General features: G+C 44.9%; 2 protein-coding genes across 5 annotated transcripts in view; both read left to right on the forward strand.

Moving 5' to 3' along the window:
* Positions 1–26,763, forward strand: part of LOC126985120 (zwei Ig domain protein zig-8-like) — a 126,510-nt gene that overhangs the window by 32,317 nt on the left and 67,430 nt on the right. The window lies entirely within an intron of this gene.
* Positions 21,331–23,964, forward strand: LOC126985117 (vigilin-like). Of its 4 annotated transcripts, none has more exons than XM_050839599.1 (2): positions 21,331–22,950; positions 23,011–23,964. In XM_050839599.1, the coding sequence occupies exons 1-2, from the start codon at positions 21,610–21,612 to the stop codon at positions 23,743–23,745; spliced, it is 2,076 nt and encodes a 691-aa protein (XP_050695556.1). In that variant the 5' UTR covers positions 21,331–21,609; the 3' UTR covers positions 23,746–23,964. The 4 variants fall into 4 exon arrangements, with proteins under 4 accessions (XP_050695556.1, XP_050695558.1, XP_050695555.1 ...); XM_050839601.1 differs by having other exon boundaries at positions 21,332–22,860; positions 23,011–23,958; XM_050839598.1 differs by having other exon boundaries at positions 21,332–22,860; positions 22,921–23,957.

Here is a 26,763-nt window from a genome sequence, read left to right on the forward strand (position 1 = left end):
GACCTTCTATCTGATCGCCAGTATGGGTTCCGCAAGGGGCGTTCTACTGGTGATCTCCTTGCCTTCCTAACTGACTCTTGGTCATCCTCTTTTAGCCGTTTCGGTGAAACCTTCGCTATTGCGCAGGACATATCAAAAGGCTTTGATAGGGTCTGGCACAAATTTTTGCTTTCCAAACTACCCTCCTACGGTTTCTATCCTTCTCTCTGTACATTTATCTCCAGTTTTCTTTCTGACCGTTCTATTTCTGCTGTGGTAGACGGTCACTGTTCTTCCCCTAAACCTATTAACAGTGGTGTCCCGCAGGGTTCTGTCCTATCTCCCACTCTCTTTCTGTTGTTCATCGATGATCTTGTTTCCAAACCAACTGTCCTATCCATTCTTACGCCGATTACTCTACTCTGCATTACTCAAATTCTTTTAATAGAAGACCCACCCAACAGGAACTAAACGATTCCAGGCTGGAGGCAGCAGAACGCTTAGCCTCAGACTTTACTATTATTTCCGACTGGGGCAAGAAGAACCTGGTGTCCTTCAACGCCTCAAAAACACAGTTTCTCCACCTATCCACTCGACACAATCTTCCAAACAACTATCCCCTATTCTTTGACAACACTCAGCTATCACCTTCTTCAACACTAACATCATCAGTCTATCACAGATCATTCATCATTAATTTAAAATCTCAACTGGAAACTCCATATCTCTTCTCTTACTAAATCAGCTTCCTCGAGGCTGGGCGTTCTGTACCGTCTCCGCCAGTTCTTCTCCCCCATACAGTTGCTATCCATTTACAGGGGCCTTGTCCGTCCTCGTATGGAGTATGCATCTCATGTGTCGGGGGGCTCCACTGACACAGCTCTCCTGGACAGAGTGGAGTCTAAGGCTCTTCGTCTCATCAGCTCTCATCCTCTTATTGATAGTCTTCTACCTCTTAAATTTTGCCGCCATGTTGCCTCTCTTTCTATCTTCTATCGATATTTTCACGCTGACTGCTCTTCTGAACTTGCTAACTGCATGCCTCCCCTCCTCCCGCGGCCCCGCTACACTCGACTGTCCACTCTAGCCCATCCCTATACTGTCCCAACCCTTTATGCAAGAGTTAACCAGCATCTTCATTATTTCATCCATTGCACTGGTAAACTCTGGATCTACCTCCCTTCGTCTGTATTTCCTCCTGCCTATGACTTGTCCTCTTTCAAGAAGAGTGTATCAAGACACCTCTCCATCCGAAATTGACCTCACTTTTGGCTACTCTTATCTATTTTCTGTTGTGGGAGCGGCGAGTAGCGGACTTTTACATATATATATATATATATATATATATATATATATATATATATATATATATATATATATATATATATATATATATATATATATATATATATATATATATATATATATATATATATATATGTATATATATATATATATATATATATATATATATATATATATATATATATATATATATATATATATATATATATTTGTTGTAAAAAAAAAAATATGGTCAAATCATACTCGAACGATCTATGGCCTTTCAAATCACTGATCTCTATGATATTAGAGATCAGGGTTTCAAATATCTAAAATTCATCTCATGGCGGTACATTTAATGACATCTGGCTCTGCAAGTGCCTGCAGGCTGCATAAGGAATTTTGATAATTTGCTAAATGTAAATAACATGAGTAATATTCGAAGTAGCCGAGCATCACATTCAACAGTTATTATTTACTATTTCATGTTACTTCGAATATCAATCGTTATATTTACATGTGGTAAATTATTACGCATACCTTTATTTGCACTTGCAAAGCCAGATGTCTTCTAATGTCCTCCCTGAAATGAGATGAATTATAGGCATTTGAAAGGCCACACACAGATCATTCAAGTATGATCTGACTATACTGTTTGATACAAGCTTGTCTTTTCGTGTGCTTGTGTGGTGTATTATATCGATGCAAATCGGCATGTTTGAGATTTATAAGGATTTTGAGTTTTTTTAGTATACATAAACACTAAATGACTATCAATCACAACAGTTGATTTTCACGTATTCACAAACTATAGAAACGCATAGGTGCCACATCCATTAAAATTTCCGCTCTGGCGATGGCCAGATGAAATTAATTATAGTGTAGCTTATCCGCTCATGGAATTAATAGCGCTCACACACACTCCCACTTGACCCGCCTCCCAGCGAGTCAGACATGGAGGTAAGATTGGAGGAGAGGCCGAGGAGCGGTAAAAGTGAGGTCAATCTGGTCGGCCGGCGGCCATTAAAGGACTGGCAGAAAGGTGACAGCCGCCGCTCCCTTGCCCATCCCTGATATGACCACACTAAACCCTGGCTGATCTCTTCATTCATTCACTCATTCATTCATTAATTTATTCATTCAGCATATCATGAGCCTGCTGGATGGACGTGTGAACGTGTGTGAGGGAAAAAATTGAAGAAAGGTCCCTGTCTGCCGCGCTGCTTCTGGTTGCACAGCAAGACTGTTTTTAGGGAAAGTAACGCATGTAGGAGGATGCAGTTGCCTACAGTGCCGGGCTTCGTCGTGCGCAATCTTGGAAAATCTTATCATAGCGAGTCGTGTATTGACGCTTTAATTTTGAGAGACGCCACTGCCTCCTCCATCCACTCCCTTATCAATCTTAAAAGCAAAAGAAGGTCAATATATCCTACATACGACGTAATAGATATATGTGAAATAAGTGAAAAACTTTTTAGATAAATTATGGCCAGCACAAAAGCTCCACATTCTACGCTGAGGAGAGTGGACTTCCATAACGTGGCAAGTGCAGCCTTACAGACTTATGTCAGTAAAACATATTCTCTAAGCTTAGTGATCATATGCAGGACACAGAGCACCATGTAAATCACACTCATTAACTAAGGCAGTTGACCAAAATATTTGCAGGTGAGGTGCCATTATAATGGGAAACACATCACTGCCATGTTGCAGGACAGAGTTAGTCACCGATATACACAAAACTAATTCACTTCACTGCCCAGTAGCACACACACACACACACACACACACACACACACACACACACACACTCTCTCTCTCCCTGTCTCCATGTAACTTATTAATTTAGGTATTATGATTTTCGTACGTATCCTTTACTTTTTAATGTATTACATATTCATGTCATAAATAAAAGTCAAATCGAAAAACAGGCTTTCTTGGATTTCTTTTTTGTTTGCGAAATTTTCAGATCCTACATGAAAAACTTAATTGCGCGAGGACCTAGCGTGGACTAGGTTCGAGTCCCACCGAAACACGCTAATTTTTAAAACCATCACCGAGTGGCGGAAGATTATCTACTCGTACATGCTGGCCAGACCTTCAATCAACCGTAAATTCAGCGACTTCGGTCAAGAGGAGCACGGTGGAGCAGAATGGGCCAAGTAAGAGTCAAATATCACGGCAGCCACCATAAATAAAATTAGCCTGTGCCACCAACGGGAAGGGGTCGTCGAAGAGGCCCCTCAAGACAACCTACCGCCGCTTCAGGCACCACCTTAAAAAACATAATAAATCAATCAGTCAAAGTCAGTCAGTCAGCATGACAAAGATAATCAGTCTGTCATTCTCTCTCTCTCTCTCTCTCTTCCCCTCGCCCCCCCCCCTGGCACAACCGGAAGTGGATCTCTGCTTTGATGCATCTCTCTCGCTCCTTTGTGTCGCTGATGACGATAATTGAAAGCGCAATTCGTTGTCATTGTAAAAAAAAAGAGACAAATTTCGGTGCTGAAGGGTTTCATACTTTGGTGATGTTAATGATGATGTTGATTATGCTGTAGATGGTGACGAGGATATTATTGCTGCTGATGATGCTGGTGATGATGATGATGATGATGATGAGGAGGAGGAGGAGGAGGAGGAGGAGGAGAAGGAAGAGGTGGAAGAGTAGGAGGAAGAGGAAGAGAATATAAAACAGGAATATCATGGCAATAACATCAACATTCAAAACCCTAAGAACATGAATAATAATAATAGTAATAATAATAATAATAATAATAATAATAATAATAATAATAATAATAATAATAATAATAATAATAATAATAATAATAATAATAATAATAATAATAATAATAATAATAATAATAATAATAATAATAATAATAATAAATAATAATAACAGTAATGTTAATAACGATAACAATAAAACTATAGTGATCATAATTATGAAAATACAAAATAAGAATAGATGAAAAATGTTAATTATTCAGAACAATACAATCAACACACGCTTCTAAATTGCTGCAACAAGCGGTCTGAGAATCACGGACGGAAAAAAAAAAAAGACTGTGGGATCATTTTCTTCCCGACGGTTTCGGTCTTCGAGAACCTCCTCCCTCTCAGCACGCCTCTCTCCCTGGTGGCCTGCGTCTCCGTTTCCCCTTGCGAGGCACTGCTGAAAATATATCAAAGCCGCAGTGACCACATGACACGCCATGGCGAACCTTCAAGGCCCTTCTCCCCTGACCACAACACACCAGACGCAACAGAGATACCACGATGCTGTGATTTGGGTGTTAGATTTTAAATATCCACATGTTCTTTTCACGCGCAGCTACTTTGGTTAAGATTGCCACCACCTAAACAACAAACCGAGGCCGGATCCTTATAAGAGAATTATCACCGCAGTACTTTTGTGAGCGTTATTGCTCTGCCCACCCGTCAAGCTGTTTTTCCTTCAGTGGGCAGACTCCGAAGAGGGTATATAAGGATCTCTCTCTATCTCTCTCTCTCTCTCTCTCTCTCTCTCTCTCTCTCTCTCTCTCTCTCTCTCTCTCTCTCTCTCTGTCTGTCTGTCTGTCTGTCTGTCTGTCTGTCTCTCTATCTATCTATTTATTATCTGATCACAGTCACCAATACTGTTTCTATCCCTTGCCGCGCCCAAGGCAGGTCACCAATCACAGTTTCCTGGCCACAACATCCACTCGCTTGTAACGTCATCATCTCCTCCTACACGCTACGGCTAAGCTGCCTCGCCTTTGAGACGCAAGGAAGCTTCCATGGTCAACAGGGCTCTCCGTTATCGATGCGCCGACTCAGAGCTTCCTCCCTTTCAACACATCAATGTGTACGTATACGTGACTGTCCTTCAGACGCACCCAGACTCCACCTCCACGTATCAGTCTCACGTTAATACAAATTGAAGAAGAAATAGCATAAAAAAGTTTCGAAAGAGCCTCTCAAGAGGGAAGCCAGAACGCTCGGCGAACAGCCAGCAATAGGCGGCCACTCAGGGCCGGTCAGGGCCTTAACTGCAAGTTAAGACCAAAATTAAAGTTTCTTGATTTCCTTGCGAATTTAACCTTTTTTTCGCCCTTATCTATGAATAGCGGACAATCAAATGAATGTCTAATGCAATCTGGCACTATTAGAAAATAACTCTATCTCAGATCTATAAACCGTTTCGGGGTCGGCTGCATGATACAATACAGAGACCTAAGGGGAGCGCCTGGGGGGTCCCTCCTGGGCAAACGGCACGTCCTATGGATTTGAAACATTAGTGTGTTGTTTGTCGTTGTTCATTTATAAGATTCTGTGACTTTCATGAAATTTGGGTGAGAGAACAGGACAGACTTAAGCAAAGCAGTTTTTTTTATTTGTTTCACAGCTTTCAGTTTTTAGTTTATCGTCTTGAAAAAATACCATGTTAACTTTCTTTATATAGCTACATTTTGTAATTATAAAATTTGTAATTATTTGTTTTATGTTCGAAAAAAATATTTAAAAAAATCACTTTTCCATTTTTTCAAAACTTTATAAATACAAAAAAATCGCGTATTAGTTGTAATTTTTATTGATATCTTACAATAGACTATTAGAATTATTGTCTATTTTGTGTTTTTTTTTAAGTATAAAAAACAACTTTTAAAAAAATAGCTCCTAAAGATTTTTTTTCCATTTCATCTGTGTCCTGCCGTTTGTATTTGTCTGATTGGCATGAAATCTTCAAAGATTGTTCAGACCTTGTTTACTTTCTGGAGCAGGATAAGGTATGTGGTTCCCCCTTCATAAAGTTATTATTCACTCAAGGGTGAGGGTATCAGAATGTGCCACCTTCCTCACTGTAGCCAGATTTTATCCTAGCCAGATTTTATCCTAGCCAGATTTTATCCCAGAACTCTCTAGGTTGGTATGCCTCATCCTTCTTTTCTGTTTTCATGGTCTTCCTCTTGGGTGTTTCGTGTCAGGCTCTTTCCTGGTCCATCCACTGCAGAGATTCCTGTAGTCTTGGTTCAGTCCCAAGGAGATGCATGATGATATTAGCACCTGTGTATCCAAAGGATGTTTCACTATGAACTCAACTCTTTTGAGGCCAGAAAACTTGACTTTGCGGCACCTGATCCAAACCTTTGAAAGCAAAGATTCATTGGGGTTCTGGGTAGCACGCTTCAAACGTCTTTTGAGGAGACTTGGGTCGCCAAGATCTTTGTAGACCGCGTGAGTCATGCTATGACGCAATACTGCGGGGCATTTTAATGTCTTAAAGGCACGCCGTTCTATAAATTCTCGAAAAAAATCAACTTCACTACCTGAATACCATGGTATCTCGACATGTTGAGCGAGAAAAACGTTTTTCGTGTATTTAATAAAATATTCGTTAAAAGATCAACCCCAGGCTCTCCCCTTAACTTTCACCCGATGAAAGCGCCTTTGAAGTGCACTAAGCTTAACAGAAAAAAAAAAATATGAACATTCTGTGTCAATTTATCTTATTTTTATTTTCTAACATTTAAAAAAAAATCGACTGTTGAAAAAGGCTGTCCTTCATTCCCATACCACGATAACTGTTAGAACTTGCAATAAAATATTTAGCCCTCAATCCTGCTCCACCGAGGAAACTATTGAGTTCTACAGTTCAAGTTGATTATGGTGAACAAGGAGCTCTACGGAAATTGGTGGCGAGGAATGTTAGTTAATACTCAGTAATGCATGCAACACCACATCTACTGTTAGTACTAGTATAGCATCATCATCATAGTTATTGGTAATATCATTATAATTATCATCAGCATTATACTGATACGTTGTCTATTAATGATTATAATTACAATCGTAGTTATAAAATTAAAACAATTAAAAATATTAATGATTGATTATAATGGTAGTAGTAATGATAATAATTATTATTGGTAATATCTTCATATTAACATTATCATTATCATCACAATTATCATAATTTTAATTATCATTATTATGCAAATGAGTAAGATCACCATAATTTATGAAAAGTGTGTTATTATTACCATTCATCAATACAATTATTTACAATTATATTAAAAAGCCAAGGTAAAAGGTAGTGATGGGAGGTGCGGAAGGCATGTTACACAAGTGGCAGAGCAGGGAAGGCGCACTCAACAAGTCTAACCATAACTGACTAAGCACCAATGGCGACCATCCGCTTCAGCCACAGACGTAGGAGTCTCCCAGCCACATCTTGGATTTGATCTGTGGATTACACTCCCCCAAGTGTGGATTCAGCATCCCGAATGCAGGTGAACCCCTTTCTGTAAGCCGGGTTGGAGTAATTCTGAGGTCTGCGCCCGCCGCTAATCCCTGGTTTAATCCAGCAAGGACGAAATGGCAACGCATTCAAGGCACACAGAGCGGTACACAAAGTTGAAGGCAAACGGCAAACCACGTTCATCTTAATCTTTATATAAATACATGAACACCAAGGGTCCAACATGCTTTGGAATGATAAGTAACTTAAAAATACGACCTTCAAAAATTTACTTCTATTTAATCAACCGACCGGTATGGTAGACGCGTAGGGGGATGGGGAGGGTGTGAGGCAGGACAAGAATCAAGCCCAAGCCCCTACATCAAAGACACAATATCATGTTTATCATCACCTCCTGGTATCACTGGCCCACTGCCACTTTCACAACATTCTCCACCTCTGTCTGATGTTATCATAAGCCATCCTGCTAAAGCAAATGCTCTAATGTCTTCTCTCCACCTGATCCTATGCCCTAATTTCTAAAATGTTTATGTTGACTTTCTGTTACTTTCGTTATCCACCGGGTCTTAGTTCTACGCATGATATGACCATGCGAAGTCCATTTCATATTAGTATGCCATTAAAAAATCTCCAACCCTGATGCTCGCTTTCTGCCTCTCCATCCATCTTTGTGCACTTATTATCTTTCCAAGTATCTGATGAGGCGCCAGAATACATTGCTGTAGTCCTTCCTCTTCAGGGAGTGACAGGTTGATAGTCATGACATTAGTATGCCTACCAAAAGCACTCAATCCCAATCATAACTATCTTTCTGACACTTACGTTCGCTTGTACCCACGCACATGCGTATGCCCAAGCACGCACACACGCACGCACAAACGCATACAAACACGCACACACACTTTCCCATAAATTTATACAAAATTTGATTTAGATGATGTAGCCCTGGTCACTGTACATTGTGGACTACTACTACTACTGCTACTACTACTACTACTACAACTACTACTATATACTACATAAATGATACCTCCACCCATCTTTATTTTCCCGACACATAATCATGGAGGGCTCCATAGCTTGGAGGTCATTAGCCCCAACTCTGTTCGCTAATGACTGTGGCATCCAATCATATCACTAATACTACCAAGCACTAAATCACCTGTCATCTATTACGTCCAGATCCCCCTTTCCCTACTACTACTTCTACTACTACTACTACTGCTACTATTACCACTACTACCAAAGATCTTATTAATCGTTTCTAAGATCTCTGCTGCTGCTCTACTACTACTACAACTACTACTACTACTACTACTACTACTACTACTACTACTACTACTACTACTACTACTACTACTACTACTACCACCACTACTACTACTACTACTACTACTACTACCATTCTAACGTCTCTCACGCACCCACAGACACCCAAACTCAAGCACGCAGACCTACCCATCACCCACCCATCCACACAGTCACACCCACAGCGGCCCCCCCCCTCCCACACACACACAGGACGCCCCATCAAGTGCATAACACGCTCGACGAGGCACGCTGCCACCAACGCCGTAAATACCCGGGCGATGCAAGGCTGCGGCGCCACAGTACGTCAAGCTCCCGACAGGTGGCTCTCAGGCGCTGTCAGGAGCCCAGAAAGAAGCTGCATTATGGTGATGTGGTGGCGCGGAGTCTGGATGTGGCGCTAATGTGATGCTGATGCTGCCTCGTGCCGCGCCGGGCTGTCACAACGCCGTGGTTCGTGCGACATGTTTATTAAGGAAGCTTGAAAAGGAGACCGCGGGGTGTGGGTGTTGTTCAGGTGTTGTGTTGACGGGTGCGTGTTGATACGGTTTGTGTTTTGATTGTCAGCGAGAGATTTATTAAGGCGGCTTGGATGTGAGGGTGCGTGGGTAGTGGTGATCGTGCGTTGTTTTTATGGGTGTATTGAGATGGCTCGTGTTCGTTAATGTTAAGTGCTTCTCCCGGCGCAGGAGGTTCGTAAGAGAGGGAGCGTTGGTGGTAGTGCTCGTTTGCTGGGTGGGTGGCGGGTGCGGGGTTGATGTGAAGAACCGTGTTGGATTATGTTTAGTTATTCATACATTATTCTTTGTGTAATGAGGGCGTAATGGCGGTGTGGTACATGTGCCGAGCTGCGACATCCTTGGCGTGACACGGGCACACATGAGGAGCGACAGCGATGTGGTGAGGTGACGTGCCAGCGGTGACTGCAGTGTGGAATGTTACGTGATGGTGTGGTGTGTCTCCCGCTGCATGGATTGTGTGCGCCCTTTGATGGTGAATTATAGGTCTGTATTATAAGACACTTTCGCTTCTCACATCAATCAATCAATCAATCAATCAATCAATCAATCAATCGGGTTTTAATGAGTGTTTCTTTAGGTTCACGGTACTGAAGAAGGGCCAAACTACCACCAGGGTTATAAAACTACAACTAGAATTGCTCCAAACTCCTATGAAAGCCTTGTCAAATAATTGTACCTGGGAGACGAAATGTCTAGTAATACGGCCCATAATATCGTGCTCGAGGATGCTGGCTTGTGAGATGTGCTGATGTGTTGCTTTATTACTCGTGTAAGGTATGGATGGTGTGGTAGTTGTGGTGGTGGTAGTGAGAAGGTATAGATCTGGCGTATAGCAGAATAATGATGGTAGTAAGTGGTCTGGGGTGGTGGGGCTTTTTTTTGTGAGGTCTAGAGAGTCTGTGGTTATTTATTTTACTGTGCCTCGTGGTCGGTTCCAGCCAGTTAACGTCGGGGGCAAGTATTTATTCAAAGTGAAGCCGTGATCTCTCGCTTGGCTCTTGGCTCATGATCTAATAGTTTTTTTCCTGGAGTTATTTAAAAGGTCCCTTCGGCGGTGGCTGGAGAACAGGTAGCTGGGGGACTTGAACGTGGGTCTCGCGATCACCTTGTCCGCACTCTGCATTGGTGCGATGGTATTGTAGTGGTGACACAGAGCTTCAGAAACAGCGAAGAGAAATACTGGGAGAGAAGTGCTTAGGTTGAATTGTGAAGAAGTATAGTTGCAAAGGTAGAGAGAAAATACTGATGCTAGACACGCGAGGAGAGGGGTGATAAAGTATTGGAAAAACAATGATGATAAAACGTTGCTGTGGGAATGAGGTGGAGAAATGGCGACGATGCAGAGTGGCGGAGATACTGCAGCGGCATATAAGTGAAGATATGATGTTGGTACGGAGTTGCAGACACGATAGGGACTAGGAAGTGGATATATGGTGATACTATAAAGCCGCAGAGGTGCTGTGGCGGGCGATGAAGAAGTGGATAAAATGGTGATAATATAGTATTGCAAAGATAGTGTGCAGTAGGAGTGGCGTGGAAAAGTGTTGTTTAGTGAGTCTGGGACGGCGTCATAACAGGAGGCACTTAGAGGACTCTGCACGGCGTTATCATGACGAGGAAGATTTGAGTCTCATGAAAGGCGAAAGTAATAAGCAAGGAGAGAAAGAAGTAATGAAAGACAAAGACAAACTAAAAAAGAAAGAAGCAAAGAAAGAAAGACACAAAGAAAGGAGGAAAAAGAGGAAGAAGCAAAAGAAGAAACAAAATAAAAACGAAGCAAAAAAAAAAAAAGTAGACACTGCACGGCGTTATCAGACAAGCAAGATTTGAGTCTCATGAAAAGCGAAAGTAATAAGCAAAGAGAGAAAGAAGTAAAGAAAGACAAAAATAAAATAAAAAAAGAAAGACGTAAGGAAAGAAGCAAAAAAAGGAAGAGGCAAAAGACGAAAGAAACAAAGTAAAAACGAAGGAAAGTGAGAAGTAAAGACTATATGAAAGAAAGAAATAGAAGAAGAAAACAAGAAAACAAAAGCTCCCACATCACACAGCGCGGTCCGGATAAGCTCCACGCATATAACTCGTCGTCCTGCCGAGAGTCGATTGTTCAAAAGACTATTCCGGGACCACAACACAACATACGACTAGGCACCGCTCGCTTAGGGGAGTAGAAACAGGGACCGAAGCGCTTATAACCGAATCCACCAGGACCCCCGTTGAAGGATAGAAGAGGAAAGTGCCTTCTCTCTTTCCTCCCCCCTGAAGTCTCGAAGGAGTGATGGCAGATCCAATTTTTCTTCCTGCCTCTGCTGATTTATGCACGCGGGAAACGATGCAGAGTGAGAGTTGGAGATCGACAAAAATGGAGATACGGAAGAGATGCGGAAGAGGATTTATGGTAGATGTGTGGAAATGAAAGGAAATGATAGACAGAGAAAAAAAGAAGGGAAATAGAATAAGAGGAGTGGCGATGATGCTGAGAGAGAAAGAGGACAAAGAAACAATTTAAGAAAGAAAGAAAAGCGGTCAATGGAAAAAAATGTCCCGTTGTGGCAGAGAGAGAGAGAGAGAGAGAGAGAGAGAGAGAGAGAGAGAGAGAGAGAGAGAGAGAGAGAGAGAGAGAGAGAGAGAGAGAGAGAGAGAGAGAGAACGAGAGAGAGAACGAGAGAGAGAACAAGAGAGAGAACAAGAGAGAGACGAGAGAAGACAGATAGAAAGACAGACAGACGGACAGACAAGCCGATACAGACATTCAGACAGACAGACGTACGCGGATACATGTACATACACTCGGGCAAACAAACAGACAGACCCAAAATTGATGAGTGTGGGTGAAAAATGGCCTTGTCAGAGCATAACGTTTTCTCAGCCCTCCTCGCTTTCCTTTTCCTTTTTCATGCATTTTTCCTGCATTTCTTTCCCTTCGACTCCTGAAATATTGACGCTCACGGACCAAAAACACACATCACTTTGGTTCTTTATGTCAGGCGAGGCTCGTAACTCGAACCTCTCTTATGGCAGGAGTTTGAGGGCGGGATGAGCGGGGGCCGAGGTGTTGACAGAGATTTGACACATTACGGCGGGTGAGACGATTTTGCTGCCTTCTGTCAATATTATGTAGATGGTTTTATGAAGTATGTATTCGTTTGTGTCTTATTACGGCACTCGTCATTCTTCAACTCTCTCTCTCTCTCTCTCTCGTATATCCTCTTAGTACAGCCTATTCGTGTTGCTAATACGTTCACAAGACATTCATAAAGGCTACTTATTGGCTGTTGAGGCGTGCTTGGCTCACGATACATCTCGGCGACCCGTGCGGTCACTCGACAGGCCACGCCTTGGTCCAGAAAATGTTTTGCGGCGGCGGGACCAGTGATCTGAAATTCGCACCTGTCTCTTGCGTGCTCAACTACCAAACAACCCCCCGGCAAAGGTAGCAAGACCCGAAATTGACCTTTCTTTTGTTCACTCTTGACTGTTCTCTTTTGCGGGAGCAGCTATTAGTGTTTTTTTTTTCAACACTCTCTTTTTGTTGCCCTTGAGCTGCCTCCTAGGCTGTAAATAAATAAATGAATAAATAAATAAAATAAAATAAATCCAAATAAACCCTTAAAGATTTATGCAGACGACGCCATCCCTAAGAAATATATACGATAACCTCTTTAATAACATCAGTCTTTGAGCTGAAGCTGTAAAAATAAGCGTTGACTGAGACACCTCTCTAAAATAGTCTAAATAAAGGGAAATATGAAATAAGAATCAAATAAAAATCAAAAGAAAAGAAACATATATATATAATATAATATCAAACTATAATTTCAAGAGGTATGCCATTTGGTATTCTTTAACATGTGAAACGCCAGACATCTTAATGACGCAGCAACAAATGCCTTGGGCCTTTAGAATTAATCATAACGACATGAAACGACGCGAGGCTGCAGCATGACCTTAATTAATGGCAACACTTGTCTGACTTACGAAGATTCATTTTCATTCTAGAATATATATAAACAGACATACCGACAGTCAGATAGATAGTTACAGATGAATAGATATATAGATAGACAGAAATATAGACAGACAGGTAGATAAAAACTGACAGACTAGGATAAACAAAAATAGGTATATAACTACAGATAGACAGCTGGGCACAGGTATTAGAGAAGATTTCCCCAAGTGTGGAACAGAAATAAAATCTTTAAAGTTTTGCTGGAGAATTTCCTGCGCAGCCTGTGTCCCAAGGGCCACTGGTGCCGCTGGCCTGCCTGCCGCCGAGCGTACGTGAGCCAGGCGCGCGAGGCTTGCAAGGGTGGTATTATAAGACACATTCACTTCTCACATCAACTCTTTCTAAAGGTCAAAGAAGGTGTCAGTCGGGTTCTCATGAGTGTTTCTTTAGGCTCATGCTACTGGGGAAGGGTCAAACTACCACCAGGGTCATAAAACTACTCCTGGAAATGCCCTAACCCATACGAAAGCCTTGTCAAATATGTGAACTTGGGCGACGAAATGTTTTAAAATACGGCCCTTGGTGTGGGCTCGCGTGGGCAGGTCAGGCGCGTCATGTGACTGACTGGCCCCTGGAGACACTAACGAGGACTGGCGAACAGAAATACAAAAAAAAAGTGCTTACTGGAAATCTTGTGGTGAGATTGTAGTGGTAGGTTTATTGGTGGAAGATACGGCACACAGCAGCCAAGCTACATAAAATCGTATAAAAAGGAAATATAGAAGATTACGTAAATTATATGAATGGAAAATATAGATAATCAACGTAAACAGCAAATGAATGAATGATCTGTACCCGTGACAATCCTGACACTTTAGAAGAAATAATCGTTCCCCAGTAAAAAAAAAAAAAAAAAAATATCAAAGCCGTTCTGAACGCCGCACAACATAGCTTCCTCTTTCACAAAAATTTATTTCCTCCATCAGTCCATTGATTTCACCTACAGTCCTTCTGCCTTGCCACCCGTCTCTCCACCTTATCCCTTTATCTTTCTTTCTTTATTTTATTCCCTCAATATCCCTCACGTTGGTCCTGGGAAATCTCTAGTTTTTGGTGGGAGACGAAAATGACGTGACGCGTCGAGGAGAGATTCCTAACCAATGGGACGGTCGCGGGGGCACTGAGTGAAGGAGAAGCAGGAGGGGAAAGAGGAGGAGGAAAAAGATGGGCAGGAGGAAGAGGTGGTGGTATGTTTGGAGTGGGGGTTGCAGGAGAAATGACGGGATGGAGGCAAGGAGGAAACGAGGCATGAAGAGAAGTCGCGAGAAAGCTGGAAAAACTACATTTGAGAGAGAGGCTGACTTGATGATCATGAACGAGGTTTTAAAGGCGGATATTGCGCGGTTATGAGGCTGATATTAAACAGAGGAGAAGGGGACGGGGATTGGGAGGGGGGGAGGAGAAGCAGGAGGAGGAAGAAACATGGAAACACGGACGGCCAAGCAGCAGAAAGCCTATTGGCTCATTGCGAGGCTGCCTGCTTTTAGATATTTTATCAGTCCGTCAGCCACAGGAGTGGCTTGCGGGAAGGATTAAAGCACTACTGAACGTACTCGTGGATACGTTTAGTTCACTCCCGACGCAGCAAAGTGACGGTCAATGCAATTTTTAAAGTTGGTTGTTTCCGCACTAACCACTTCTGCAGGAAGGTTGCTCCAATGACGGACGAATCTGTTTGAAAAATAACTACTGCCGATGTCCGTAAATCATCGCCTGGCTTGAATTGTTTTACCGTTGTTTCTTGTTTGCGGGTTAGATTGTAGCGTGAAGAGTTCGGAGTGAGGAAGAGGAAGAGGAAGAGGAAGAGGAGGAGGAGGAGGAGAAGGAGGAGGAGGAGAAAAAGCAAGAATAGGAAAAGTCATGGAATTAAGAAAGTAGAGGTAACAAACAGGAAGCGGATTGGTCTTTATGGACGCTGCATGCTTTGCCTACAGCGTTGTAAGGCCCGTCACCAAATTTACAAGGCGCCGACCTGATACTTACGTGTGGCTTGCAAGAATTTGTTAGACGTGCAGTCTCAGATTTACACGAAATGCGCCATAATTAGTGTTTCACGGTAGGAATGTAGGAAGAATATATGTCAAAGGAGGATATCCATGTATTATAATGACTTATGAATAGCGGAGAGCTGTGTGTGTGAGGCGCCGTTACATTGGCAAAACTTTTCGCCACACACCCCCCAGACACCGCCTGATTACTGCCGATGCTTCTTGCAATGGAGTTTTAATACGTGCTGTTTAGAATGTGAAAGAACAACTTGAGTAACACAAACAAAGTGAGCCTGAACAAAGAATGAGAGAACATTGAGCAAAAGAATTAAAGAAATATAAGTATTTAATGTAACAATAATTTAAAGCAACAATAAACTTAAGTTCCTACACCCTCTTCCCGCCCTTCCCACGAACTCCTTTGAGAATTAGGCGGTAGCTCGAGTTGGCCGGACCTTGTAAGTTACATGCCTGTTGGCTTAGAATCTCGTAAACGCCGATAATCTCGCCCCTTGTCTATTGTGCTGATCGTTACGTCTTGAAAGTAATAGTAATTTTCGTAAGGACAGAAAAAGTCTTTTTCATCAGCCCCATCCTTCAGACCTCTACTGTCGAGAAAGAAAAGATAAATGACGGACGCCTACTGTCAATAAAGAAAATATAAATGATTATGAAATTTGAAGAAAAAAAAATGTGTAGACATTTTCAAAGAATAGACTTTAATGATTTTTCTACACTTCTCTATCATGATAACAGCAGCGCCAAAAGCATCAACTACAAAAGCACACAACAGTTATAGTAGTAGTAGTAGTAGTAGTAGTAGTAGTAGTAGTGTAAATAGTTATAGTATAGTAGTAGTAGTAGGTTGTAGTAAAGTAATAGTAGCAGCAGTAGTGAAGTAGTGTAGTGGTAGAGGCCGTTGCAAAGGCTGTCTCCCCGACCTTCAACAACTGTGTATAGTATCGTCCCTGTCTGGGTGCTGTGGTTTTCAAAGAACATCCATGACTGCGCCAATGGTGTGGACCACTCGGGGTTATGCCCAGTCCCATCCGCCACCATTGTTGGTCCTCTACGTATGTAACAAACGTCTCCACAGTACGTCACTGTGTTTGTGTGTTTGTTGCCCGAATTCCACTTGCTTCCGTTCAATTCTTCATACTTCTATTACAATTGGTTGTCCAGAATGCCCTCCAGTTATCAGTTCTGCGTCAATCTCGTCCTCCCCTAGTCCGCTCACAGAATGTTGTGCAATCGCTGTGAATGGTGAGCACAGTCACCAATATTTGTGGAGCCCTGCACCTGAAGGGGCAGGGCTCGTGAGGGGTCGCCAAGACCCAGAGGTCTGGACCAGACCGTTGCTGAACACTCAATCCAATCCCCAAGCCAGTGACTTGGCAGCTTTGATATTTTGTGAAGAAACTAAACTTAAACATTATATAGCTTCAAAATTTAGATAAAGAACTGTGTTATTGATGTTGCTTTACTGATTTTATTTTACAATATGCTTACTAATATACACAAGATGGCTTACAATAGCTGTAATATACTGCTATTCTATACGATAGCTAGCGATAGTGTCAATTAAGGTGACTCATCGAAAAGATTATGTATTAATGTTCGTATCAAAACTATGTCTGCGGCTCCTGACTTTGCTCCTCTCGTCAGTATCGTGTGAGCATGAGGTACACTCGTCGCCACTGAGAGTCATTCTAACCACAGAGCTTTCGAGGTTATACAACAAAAAATCGATTATGAGTTATCGGAAGGATTAAGGTTTTTGCCAACCGCTCCGCAACGTGTGCGGAACCAATCTTAGCGGGTGGAAAACACGCTTTCCACGACGCCGAGAACTACGCTGCAGCAGACCTACTTTTCTGCACGTCAAAGGGAGAAGAGCTCTCTCTGAAAAGCCTGCATCAATACGAATGCATAAAATATGTTGCCTCGGCGCAAAGAAATTTCGCTGGCTTTTGTTTTCGCTTGTCTTAGGCCAAACTTAGGAAAATACAGAACAAAAACTCAAATTAAGCAACACTTGGGACAGTAGGAGCGATGTGGGCTGAGTGAGTCGTCAGCGTCGCCTGTGCCTACACTGTACACGGCGCTGACATGTAAACGGAAAATGTGAAAATACTTCGAGTTTCTTCACATTAGCGGAGTTCGTGGGAGGGCGAATGAGTGGAGTCACTACCCTATACATATTCACGAAAAATGCTTTGGTATGTAAAATAGAGAAAGAAAAAAAACATGAACAAACTGTATATGTAACGGTACGGAATACTTTATTTTCCTGTCCGACTTTTTCAGCGGTTGTTGCTCGAGATACGTTGAAAGTTTCGTTTAGTCGGCGCAACATCTGTGGTCATATACCGGAGAGAGACAGAAAGGGAAGGAATTATAGGAGAAGGGAATATATCACAGGAGACGGGACACAACCCCCGATTAATACCTGGTACCCATTCTCTGCTGTGTGGACAGGGGCGTAGGGTATCGGAAAAGCTGCCTAAATTTTTCCACTCCGCCCGGGAATCGAACCCGGGCTCTCTCGGTTGTGAGCCGAGTGTGCTAACCACTGCACCATGAAGCCTCCCGATACGTTGAAAAGTAGGAGTTAACGTTGAGTTCACGGAGCGGCCTCATGAACACCAATTTGGAGTCGGGAATCGAGACTCCTTCAAAGCAGATAACTCCCGAGCACAGAGAAAATCCCTTCTTTCTTCACCCGTCCCCGACCCTACCTTAATTTTTTTTTCTGCCATATTTTAGGATTACTCCCTTCTTTAATGACCCTCCTCCCTCCTCCCATCCCCTCTTCCTTCATTCACGGATATCCTCACCCCTTTCCTCCCTTCATCCTTTCTCCACTGACAGCTTCATCATCAACTCCTTTCCTCCACCCTTCTTCCACTGATAGCCTTCCACTTTCTTTGCTCCATTGACATATCTCCCTCATTTCTTTCTTCTTTCCTTCCTTCCTTCCTTCCGCCCTCCCTTCATTCCCTCCTTCATTCCTCCACTGACGGCCTCCAAAGACAGATTATTTCCCTTTTCCTTTCTTCTTTCCTGCCTTCTTCCTTTCCATCTTTCCTTCTTTCCTCCCTTCCTTCCTTCCTTCCTTCCGCCCTCCCTTCATTCCCTCCTTCATTCCTCCACTGACGGCCTCCAAAGACAGATTATTTCCCTCTTCCTTTCTTCTTTCCTACCTTCTTCCTTTCCATCTTTCCTTCTTTCCTCCCTTCCTTCCTTCCCTCCTTCCTTCTCACAGGCCGGTTTCTTCCCATCAACATAACCTTCCCTTCCTTTCACCCCATTCGGTCGAGTCCTTCCGCCACTGACAGCCACGGCCCTTTCCTTGACATCCACCGCCCCTTCCTTGACAGCCGCCGCCCCTTCCTTAACAGCCACCGTCTCATCCTCCCTCAGACAGAGTAACGCTTCCCTCCTCCATTCGTCTTCTCCCGCCTGCTCCCATTTCCTCTTCCTATGCAGACCATTATTCTTCTCTTATCTCCCCAGCAGCCTTCCTTCACCCATAACCGTCATTTCCTTCTTCCGTTTCTTCCTCCCTCTCAGCTCCCCTTCACCCTTCACCCTTCAAAGCCTTTAGCCCCAATCCTCCCCTCCTTCTGGTGGTGAGTTTCCTTCAGCAATATGGTCCCTCCCCCTCTGTCCCTGCATCCTCCAGTCGTTTCTCTCAATTCCTCCCCTCCCCTATTTTCTCTCTCTCTCTCTCTCTCTCTCTCTCTCTCTCTCTCTCTCTCTCTCTCTCTCTCTCTCTCTCTCTCTCTCTCTCTCTCTCTCTCTCTCTCTCTCTCTCTCTCTCTCCCTTCACTTATCTTTGACCTCTTTGCCCTCTCTTCCTTTCCCGTGGCCAGATTCCTTTTTCTCTACTTTTACATTCCTCCGTCAATCTCCCACTTCCCTCCAAAACTATTTACATCCTGCATTCCTCCCTTCCTGTTAGCTTCTCTCCACTTCTGCAAGCTTCTCTGTCACTCCATTTTTTTCTCTACTTTTCTATTCCTCCGTCAATCTCCCACTTCCCTCCAAAACTATATATATCCTTCATTCCTCCCTTCCTGTTAGCTTCTCTCCACTTCTGCAAGCTTTTCTGTCACTTTTCCCCATCGTGGCCAGTTTCCTCTAACATTATAACCGTCTTCCTCTCCCGTTCTTCTCTCCATCCACCCAACCACGTCTCAAAAACCACTTCCCTCCACTAATCCTTCCTTCCTGTCACCTTTCTTTCACTTATACAGCCTTCCCTGCCCACCGCACTGTCGCTCGTGTCCAGCTTTTTCCAACACAATAACCTTCTTTCTTCTCCTTCCTTCCCTCCATCTCCGACCCGCTTCACAACACGAGGATCCTCAGACAATTTCGGCTCTCACAGCAAGTCTTTCCAATGGCCACAAAAGATGTTATTTCAGTTTTCATGATACTTTTTTCTTTCACATTCAAGGTGTAGAAGCCTTTTAGCAATATCACTAGACTCACAGGACAACCCATGAAAATGCCCACTTCAGCTACGAAAGTCTTATCATATTGGGAGTGTGAGTCTTGAGATGTTTGAGAATATGAGACACGCTGGACATTCAACACCTCTTTCCTTTCTTCTTTCCTTCCTTCCTTCCTTTATTCCCTCCTTCCTTCCTCCACTGACGGCCTCCAAAGACAGATTATTTCCCTTTTCCTTTCTTCTTTCCTTCCTTCTTCCTTTCAATCTTTCCTTCTTTTCTCCCTCCCTTCCTTTCTTCCTTCCGCCCTCCCTTCATTCCCTCCTTCCTTCCTCCATTGACGGCCTCCAAAGACAGATTATTTCCCTCTTCCTTTCTTCTTTCCTTCCTTCTTCCTTTCAGTCTTTCCTTCTTTCCTCCCTCCCTTCCTTCCTTCCTTCCGCCCTCCCTTCATTCCCTCCTTCCTTCCTCCACTGACGGCCTCCAAAGACAGATTATTTCCCTTTTCCTTTCTTCTTTCCTTCCTTCTTCCTTTCAATCTTTCCTTCTTTCCTCCCTTCCTTCTTTCCTTCCTTCCGCCCTCCCTTCATTCCCTCCTTCCTTCCTCCACTGACGGCCTCCAAAGACAGATTATTTCCCTCTTCCTTTCTCCTTTCCTTCCTTCTTCCTTTCAGTCTTTCCTTCTTTCCTCCCTTCCTTCCTTTCTTCTTTCCTTCCTTCCCCCCTCCCTTCATTCCCTCCTTCCTTCCTCCACTGACGGCCTCCAAAGACAGATTATTTCCCTCTTCCTTTCTTCTTTCCTTCCTTCTTCCTTTCAGTCTTTCCTTCTTTCCTCCCTTCCTTCCTTCCCTCCTTCCCTTCTTACAGGCCAGTTTCTTTCCATCAACATAACCTTCCCTTCCTTTCATCCCATTCGGTCGAGTCCTTCCGCCATCGACAGCCATTGACACCAGCACCATCGCAGCAGCCCGGTATCAGTCGCCTCAGCCTAGCGCAACAAAGTACGGTAACGCGGCCCCGAGTTCCTCTGTCCATCCGTCGGTGATTGCTTTCGGCCGAGGGTGAACTGATTGGCGGATGCGTATAGCTTCATCAAGGGAAAGAAGAAAAAACGACTTTGGGGAGCGCGCGAAGAAAGGAGGAGTATCAATTTTTGTTTCACGGATACTTTTTTTGGTAAGCATTTGTGGGGATGATGAGTACGTCAGTCAGTAGAGGCAGCAGCGTATTGAGAGTGAAGCGAGTGGTTACGTCGGTGGAGGGGTTACTCGTGTCCGTGTTTTCCGTTAACCATATACAAGGGAGAGGTGAACGATTAGGAAGAACAATGATGGTAGTAGAAGTAGAATTAAAGAAACATGCTACTGAGAGAGAGAGAGAGAGAGAGAGAGAGAGAGAGAGAGAGAGAGAGAGAGAGAGAGAGAGAGAGAGAGAGAGAGAGAGAGAGAGAGAAAATAAACCTACTGCCTACACTGCCGGATGAGGGTTTGAGTCTGTATTTTCTCAAGTATGTAAAGCAAAGAGAGAAAAAGAGAAAATTCGAGTTTGCTTCAAGGACAAAGAGTGCTCATGAGACCGCGGGGCCGAGCCGAGTGTTTCTCAAAAGTGTGACTTAATTGTGAGAGTGCCGACTTAATGAGGTCCCCGAGCTGTGTGTGTGTGTGTGTGTGTGTGTGTGTGTGTGTGTGTGTGTGTGTGTGTGTGTGTGTGTGTTCCCCAACCCCCTCAAAGTTACCATCCCCTTTCTCCCCTAAGGTCCTTGCAGCGTCTTTTCGTACTTTTACAATTCAAAGGTTACCTTTGAAATACACACCTTCACATTGAAATGGAACTCTACATCACAGTGAAGGCCATCCTGAAGAGCACTCTCATGGGCGCCGTGCTGGGCCTTGTTGCCCTGCTCGGCGGCGCGGCGTGGAAGGCCGCGACCACCGCCTCGCGGGCGTGCGAGGTGGTGCAGGCGTGGGAGGACAAGGGCCTCCACGCCACCAACCTGTGGCGGGCGCGGGAGATGCTGGCCCGCCAAGGGTGGCTGGGCCCCCTGCGCCCTAACCCCCCTCTGGACCCCCTGGAGGCCTGCGGGCTGGTGCCGGGCGAGGCGTCGGCCTACTGGTGGCGGCTGCTGCTGCAGCCCCGCCAGGCAGGGCGGCTCCTTGCCTGCCTGGAGGAGCGGGTGGTCGAGGCCGAGCACGACCACGAGGCTTTCGGGGCCCGCCTGTGCTGGGGCGTCATCCTGGCGCTGGTGGTGCCTCTGGGCCTAGTGGCCGCGCGTCGCCTCGTCCGCCGCTCAGTGATGGGAGTTCGTGGGCAACAGGAGAGCCCAAGCATCGACTGTTTTGATGATGCCCCTGAAGGCGATGCCTGCGAGGCATTGGTGGAAGATTGGGCAACCCCGGCAGCCGATGTGAGTGTAAAGGAGGAAACGTTGACTGCAGCGACAGCAGTTGTTGAAGAGATCAATGAAGAGGAATGCTGGGCAACCCCAGCAGAGTATGTGGAGGAGTTGATGGTGAAGGAGGAGGAGAGAAAGGCAACGGAAGATGATGAATCTGTAGGCGCAGAGGCTACACCTACAGATTTACCCCCTGCTGCAGACGACTGTGTGGAGTGTGTGGAGGAGCAAGATCCTGAGGATATGAATGTGTTGATCGCTGCAGAGAATGCGGAGTATGAGGAAGTGAAGGAAGAAAGCAGTGGCGAAGAGAACACGGAGGTAGAAAGAACAGATAATGATGCGGATAACAAGGCCGCCGATAAAACAGAAGAAGCGGCCGAAGTGCCGCCAGTTCCTGGCGACTTTGTGCAGGACAAAGTGGTGAGCGAGGAGCCCGAGGGTCTCGCGGGCCAAGAGCCACAGAGAAGCACGCTCCCGACGGAGGCGTCGCCCATCAAGGGGCAGACGGTCACGAAAAAGAAAAGGAAAAGGAAGCGCAAGAACCTTGACCCCGCCCATGTGCTGAAGGCATCTGGTGACGCACATGTCAAAGACGAACACAAAACGGATGCCAAGACTGACGTCAAGGAGAAGGCGGAGCCAAAGGATGAGACCAAAGGAAAGGCGGTGCCAAAGGCTGAGGTCAAGGGAAAGGCGGTGCCAAAGGCAGAGACCAAAGGAAAGGCGGTGCCAAAGGATGAGACCAAAGGAAAGGCGGTGCCAAAGGCTGAGGTCAAGGGAAAGGCGGTGCCAAAGGCAGAGACCAAAGGAAAGGCGGTGCCAAAGGCTGAGGTCAAGGGAAAGACAGTGACTCCTGCTGATGAGAAAAAGACCAAAGCAGTGAAGCAGAATGTTACGGTGAAGCAGGTCACGCAGACGAAAAAGAAGCCTGTAGCGGCCCAGCCCAAGGCAGCCCCGCCCAGCCCGCCCCTCCACAGCGTGCGGCAGTCCTGGCAGGAGGACGTGGTGACGGTGCGGCTGCCGGTGCCGCCGGCCAGACGCAGGTACGTCATCGGCCAGCGAGGGGACACGGTCCGGCAGTTGCGGCGGGACTACCCTGGCGTGCACGTGGCAGTGCCGCTGCCGAAGGACCCCGACACCCACGTGATCTTCAGGGGCCCAAAGAGCCAGGCGGACGCCGCGTCGCGGGAAGTCGCCGCGCGCCTCCAGGCCATTGAGGCTCAAATCCGCGAGGCCGCGCTTCGGCGCCAGGAGGCCGTGACCACGGCGGTGCTGGACGTGGCGCCCAACAGGCGTCGTCTCGTGGTGGGCCCCGGGGGCGAGGAGCTCATAAAGCTGCAGCAGCAGCACCCCGGCGTGAGGGTCTCCGTTCCGCCCGCCATCGACACGGAGTCCAGCAGTGTCACCATCAGGGGGCCGCCCGCTGAGGTGCGAGCCGTCCAGGCCAAGATCAAGAACCGTCTGGCAGCGATCGAGCGACAGCGGCAGCTCCTGAGGGCCCGCAGGCGGCGGCGACCCCGAGGAGCGGCTTCTGCGGCAGGGGCTTCCCCGGCCAAAAGTTGCTAAGGTGTTGACGCCAGTGTCGCGTGTTGCCGCTGCGTCAGTGCCCACAGTGTTGTGGCGGCCAGCGGGGAGTGTTTCAGTGTTTTAGCGGAGATTACTTACTTAACTGTGTTTCTTACTTAACATCTGATCATTTATTAAAGTCAACCTTAGTTATTTTCTTATTATATCTTTCCTTTTAATAACGATTCTAACATATGCTTGCGGCCACTGAAATATTCCAGGGCATTGTTGTGTGTGTGTGTGTGTGTGTGTGTGCATGTTTACCTAGTTGTGAGATACGGGAAGAGAGCTATTCTCGCGCAGTCCCGTCTCCATATCCACTCTTATCCAACTTTTCCTTAAAATCATGAATGTTTCTTGCACAAACCACCTCCTCCTCCAGTCTATTCCACAGCTCAATGCTTCTGTTTGGGAAGCTAAACTTTTTCACATCTCTCCTACACGTGGTCGCCCTCAACTTCTTTCCATGTTCTCTCCCGTCTCTCTCGTTCCATACACACAGGTCCTCTCTGTCCAAATACTCCACTCCGTTCGCCGCCCTGTACACCGCTATCAGGTCTCCTCTTTCTCTTCTTCTCTCCAGTGTTGTGAGCCCCATGCTATTGAGTCTCTCCTCATAAGTCCGCTCTCGAAGTTCCGGTACCATCTTAGTTGCTACTCTCTGAACTCTTTACAGCTTCCGGTTATGTTCTTTTCGTGAGGAGACCAGACCACTGCTGCATACTCCAACCTTTGCCTTATCATTGTAACTATTATTTTTTTCATCATCTCATCCTGTTGATGAGTTTGTCCGGTGACATGTTCTCTGAGACAGTCACTCCCAAATCATTTTCCTCCACTCCTCTGCCTATTATCTCACTTCTCATCTTATACTAATCATATTCACATCTACCACTCCTAACAAACTCCATTTTTTTACATTTCCCAAGGTTGAACTCCATCTGCCATGTACCACTCCACTCCCAAACTCTATCCAGGTCCCTTTGCAATGACTCACAGTCCTTCACATTTTCACTCGACTCAATAGCTGGTCACTCCGTCCAGAAAGTGTGTGTGTGTGTGTGTGTGTGTGTGTGTGTGTGTGTGTGTGTGTGTGTGTGTGTGTGTGTGTGTGTGTGTGTGCGTCGGGGTGGACTTAGTGGGAGAAAAATAAATAAAGTGAATGAACAATAAATGACATAGAAAAATAATAAATGAATGAATGATTAGATGGATGCTTTTATGAGAGGAAGCAGCAAACATACAAAGAAAGTAATAAAGAAAAGGAGAAACAGCAGGAAGAAAATAATAATTGCGTTAAAAATGAAACTAAGAAAGACAAAAAAAAAAGAAAGCCAAAAAGGGCAAGGAAAATAGTACCTTGAAGTTAAAAAAAAAAATAAAGCGAAGAATGAAAAAGAAAGGGAAAAAAGGACAAAAGAACAAAAGCAAAATAAAAATACAAAAATACCCGCTCACAAAAAAAAAGACGAAGGAAACTTTCTAACGATGAACATTACGAGGGACAAATGGAAGAAACTTGACACGGCGAGGAGAGTAGGAAGAGAGGACAAGACAAAAAGGCAAAGGAAAATAAAAGAACCTGGAAAGAGACAAGGGACGAAATGAGGATGACGGTGGAGTGTTTTTCGCCGACCATTACTCCTCTCTCTCTCTCTCTCTCTCTCTCTTCTCTCTCTCTCTCTCTCTCTCTCTCTCTCTCTCTCTCTCTCTCTCTCTCTCTCTCTCTCTCTCTCTCTCTCTCTCTCTCTCTGTGCCCGTCTCTGTCTCTAAGTTAGTCTCTGTCTGTCTCTCTCCCTTTCGTTTCGTTTACGTTTCGTCCTATTGCGCCAGTAGGCTTACTTTTTGGGGCCTGATGGTTAGCCCACCCCGTTATGGCGCAGGCAAGTGTTTATCATGGCGCCATCTTGCTTGTCTCATGCTGCCCCCCCGGAGCTCATCAATGAGCCTCTCTTTAGAGAGAATTTAGAGTCAAGGTTAATAGGTGGTCTTCAGGACAGCATGTGGGTAGTCGTAGTCCAATCGGCTGAGAATAAAAAAAATCCCAGCTGTGGCGGCGGGCAGGACTCGAACCAGTGTTCTCTTGGACGCGGCACCGGCACGCTAACCACTCAGGCACCGTCTCCGCCACCGTTTGTGTGTCTGTCTATATGTCTATTCGGCTGTGAGTCGTGGCTGAACGCGGACCTGAGGCCGAAAGGAAAATTTTACAACTGGTCACTAAAAAGTCTAATGAAAGTAAAGTTAACTACGTGCAATGATGTGTGCTACATGGAGACTGTATATGCCCCTTAACACTCATTAGCTAGGAGCAGACAGATAAACTACTTCTCGAAAATGAGGAGACAAAGACAAGGCATGGAGGGCGACCCGTTAGTACTTGTTTTTGAAATTGCCAGCGGTAACCAGCACCAAACTAGAAACCATATTCATAAGTTGTTGCACACTGTAACTGATGACATTAATGAAGGAGTTAGGGAATTAAATTGAAACATCTCCATTTCGACGTCTTCAAGGCGTAGAACATATAAAGAAATAAGCCCCAACCTCTCTGTTCACTCTGTGTACGAGACAAAGTCGCATATTAATGAACACCACCGTGTCGCGTTCACGAGGTTCCGCGTCTCCTCACATTCCCTGGCAGTGGAAATGGGAAGGTGGAACAGAAGGGGTCGGGGGAGGCTGCCTCCAGAAGAGAGACTTTGTGCCTGCGGTGGTCAAATTCAAACTGAGGAACACGCAACACAGCATTGCCCCTTCACTCAGCATCTGAGAGACACAAAACTTTTCTAATATTTCGGATTTGTTCTCAGATAATTACGGTAATGCTGAAAGATGCTGTATAATATACAAGATATTGGACTTACTAAAAATCGTAACGTGATTTTTATGTGTTTTAAGGTAGTTTCAATAACGTTTCTGCTATATTTGTTTTATAAACCTTATGGATGTTTATTCAAATTCGAGCTTTTTATATATGTATTTTTTATAAGGTGTTGGTCCTTATATTAGGTCTTT

Source organism: Eriocheir sinensis, chromosome 58 (assembly GCF_024679095.1).
Source record: "Eriocheir sinensis breed Jianghai 21 chromosome 58, ASM2467909v1, whole genome shotgun sequence".
NCBI lineage: Eukaryota > Metazoa > Arthropoda > Malacostraca > Decapoda > Varunidae > Eriocheir > Eriocheir sinensis.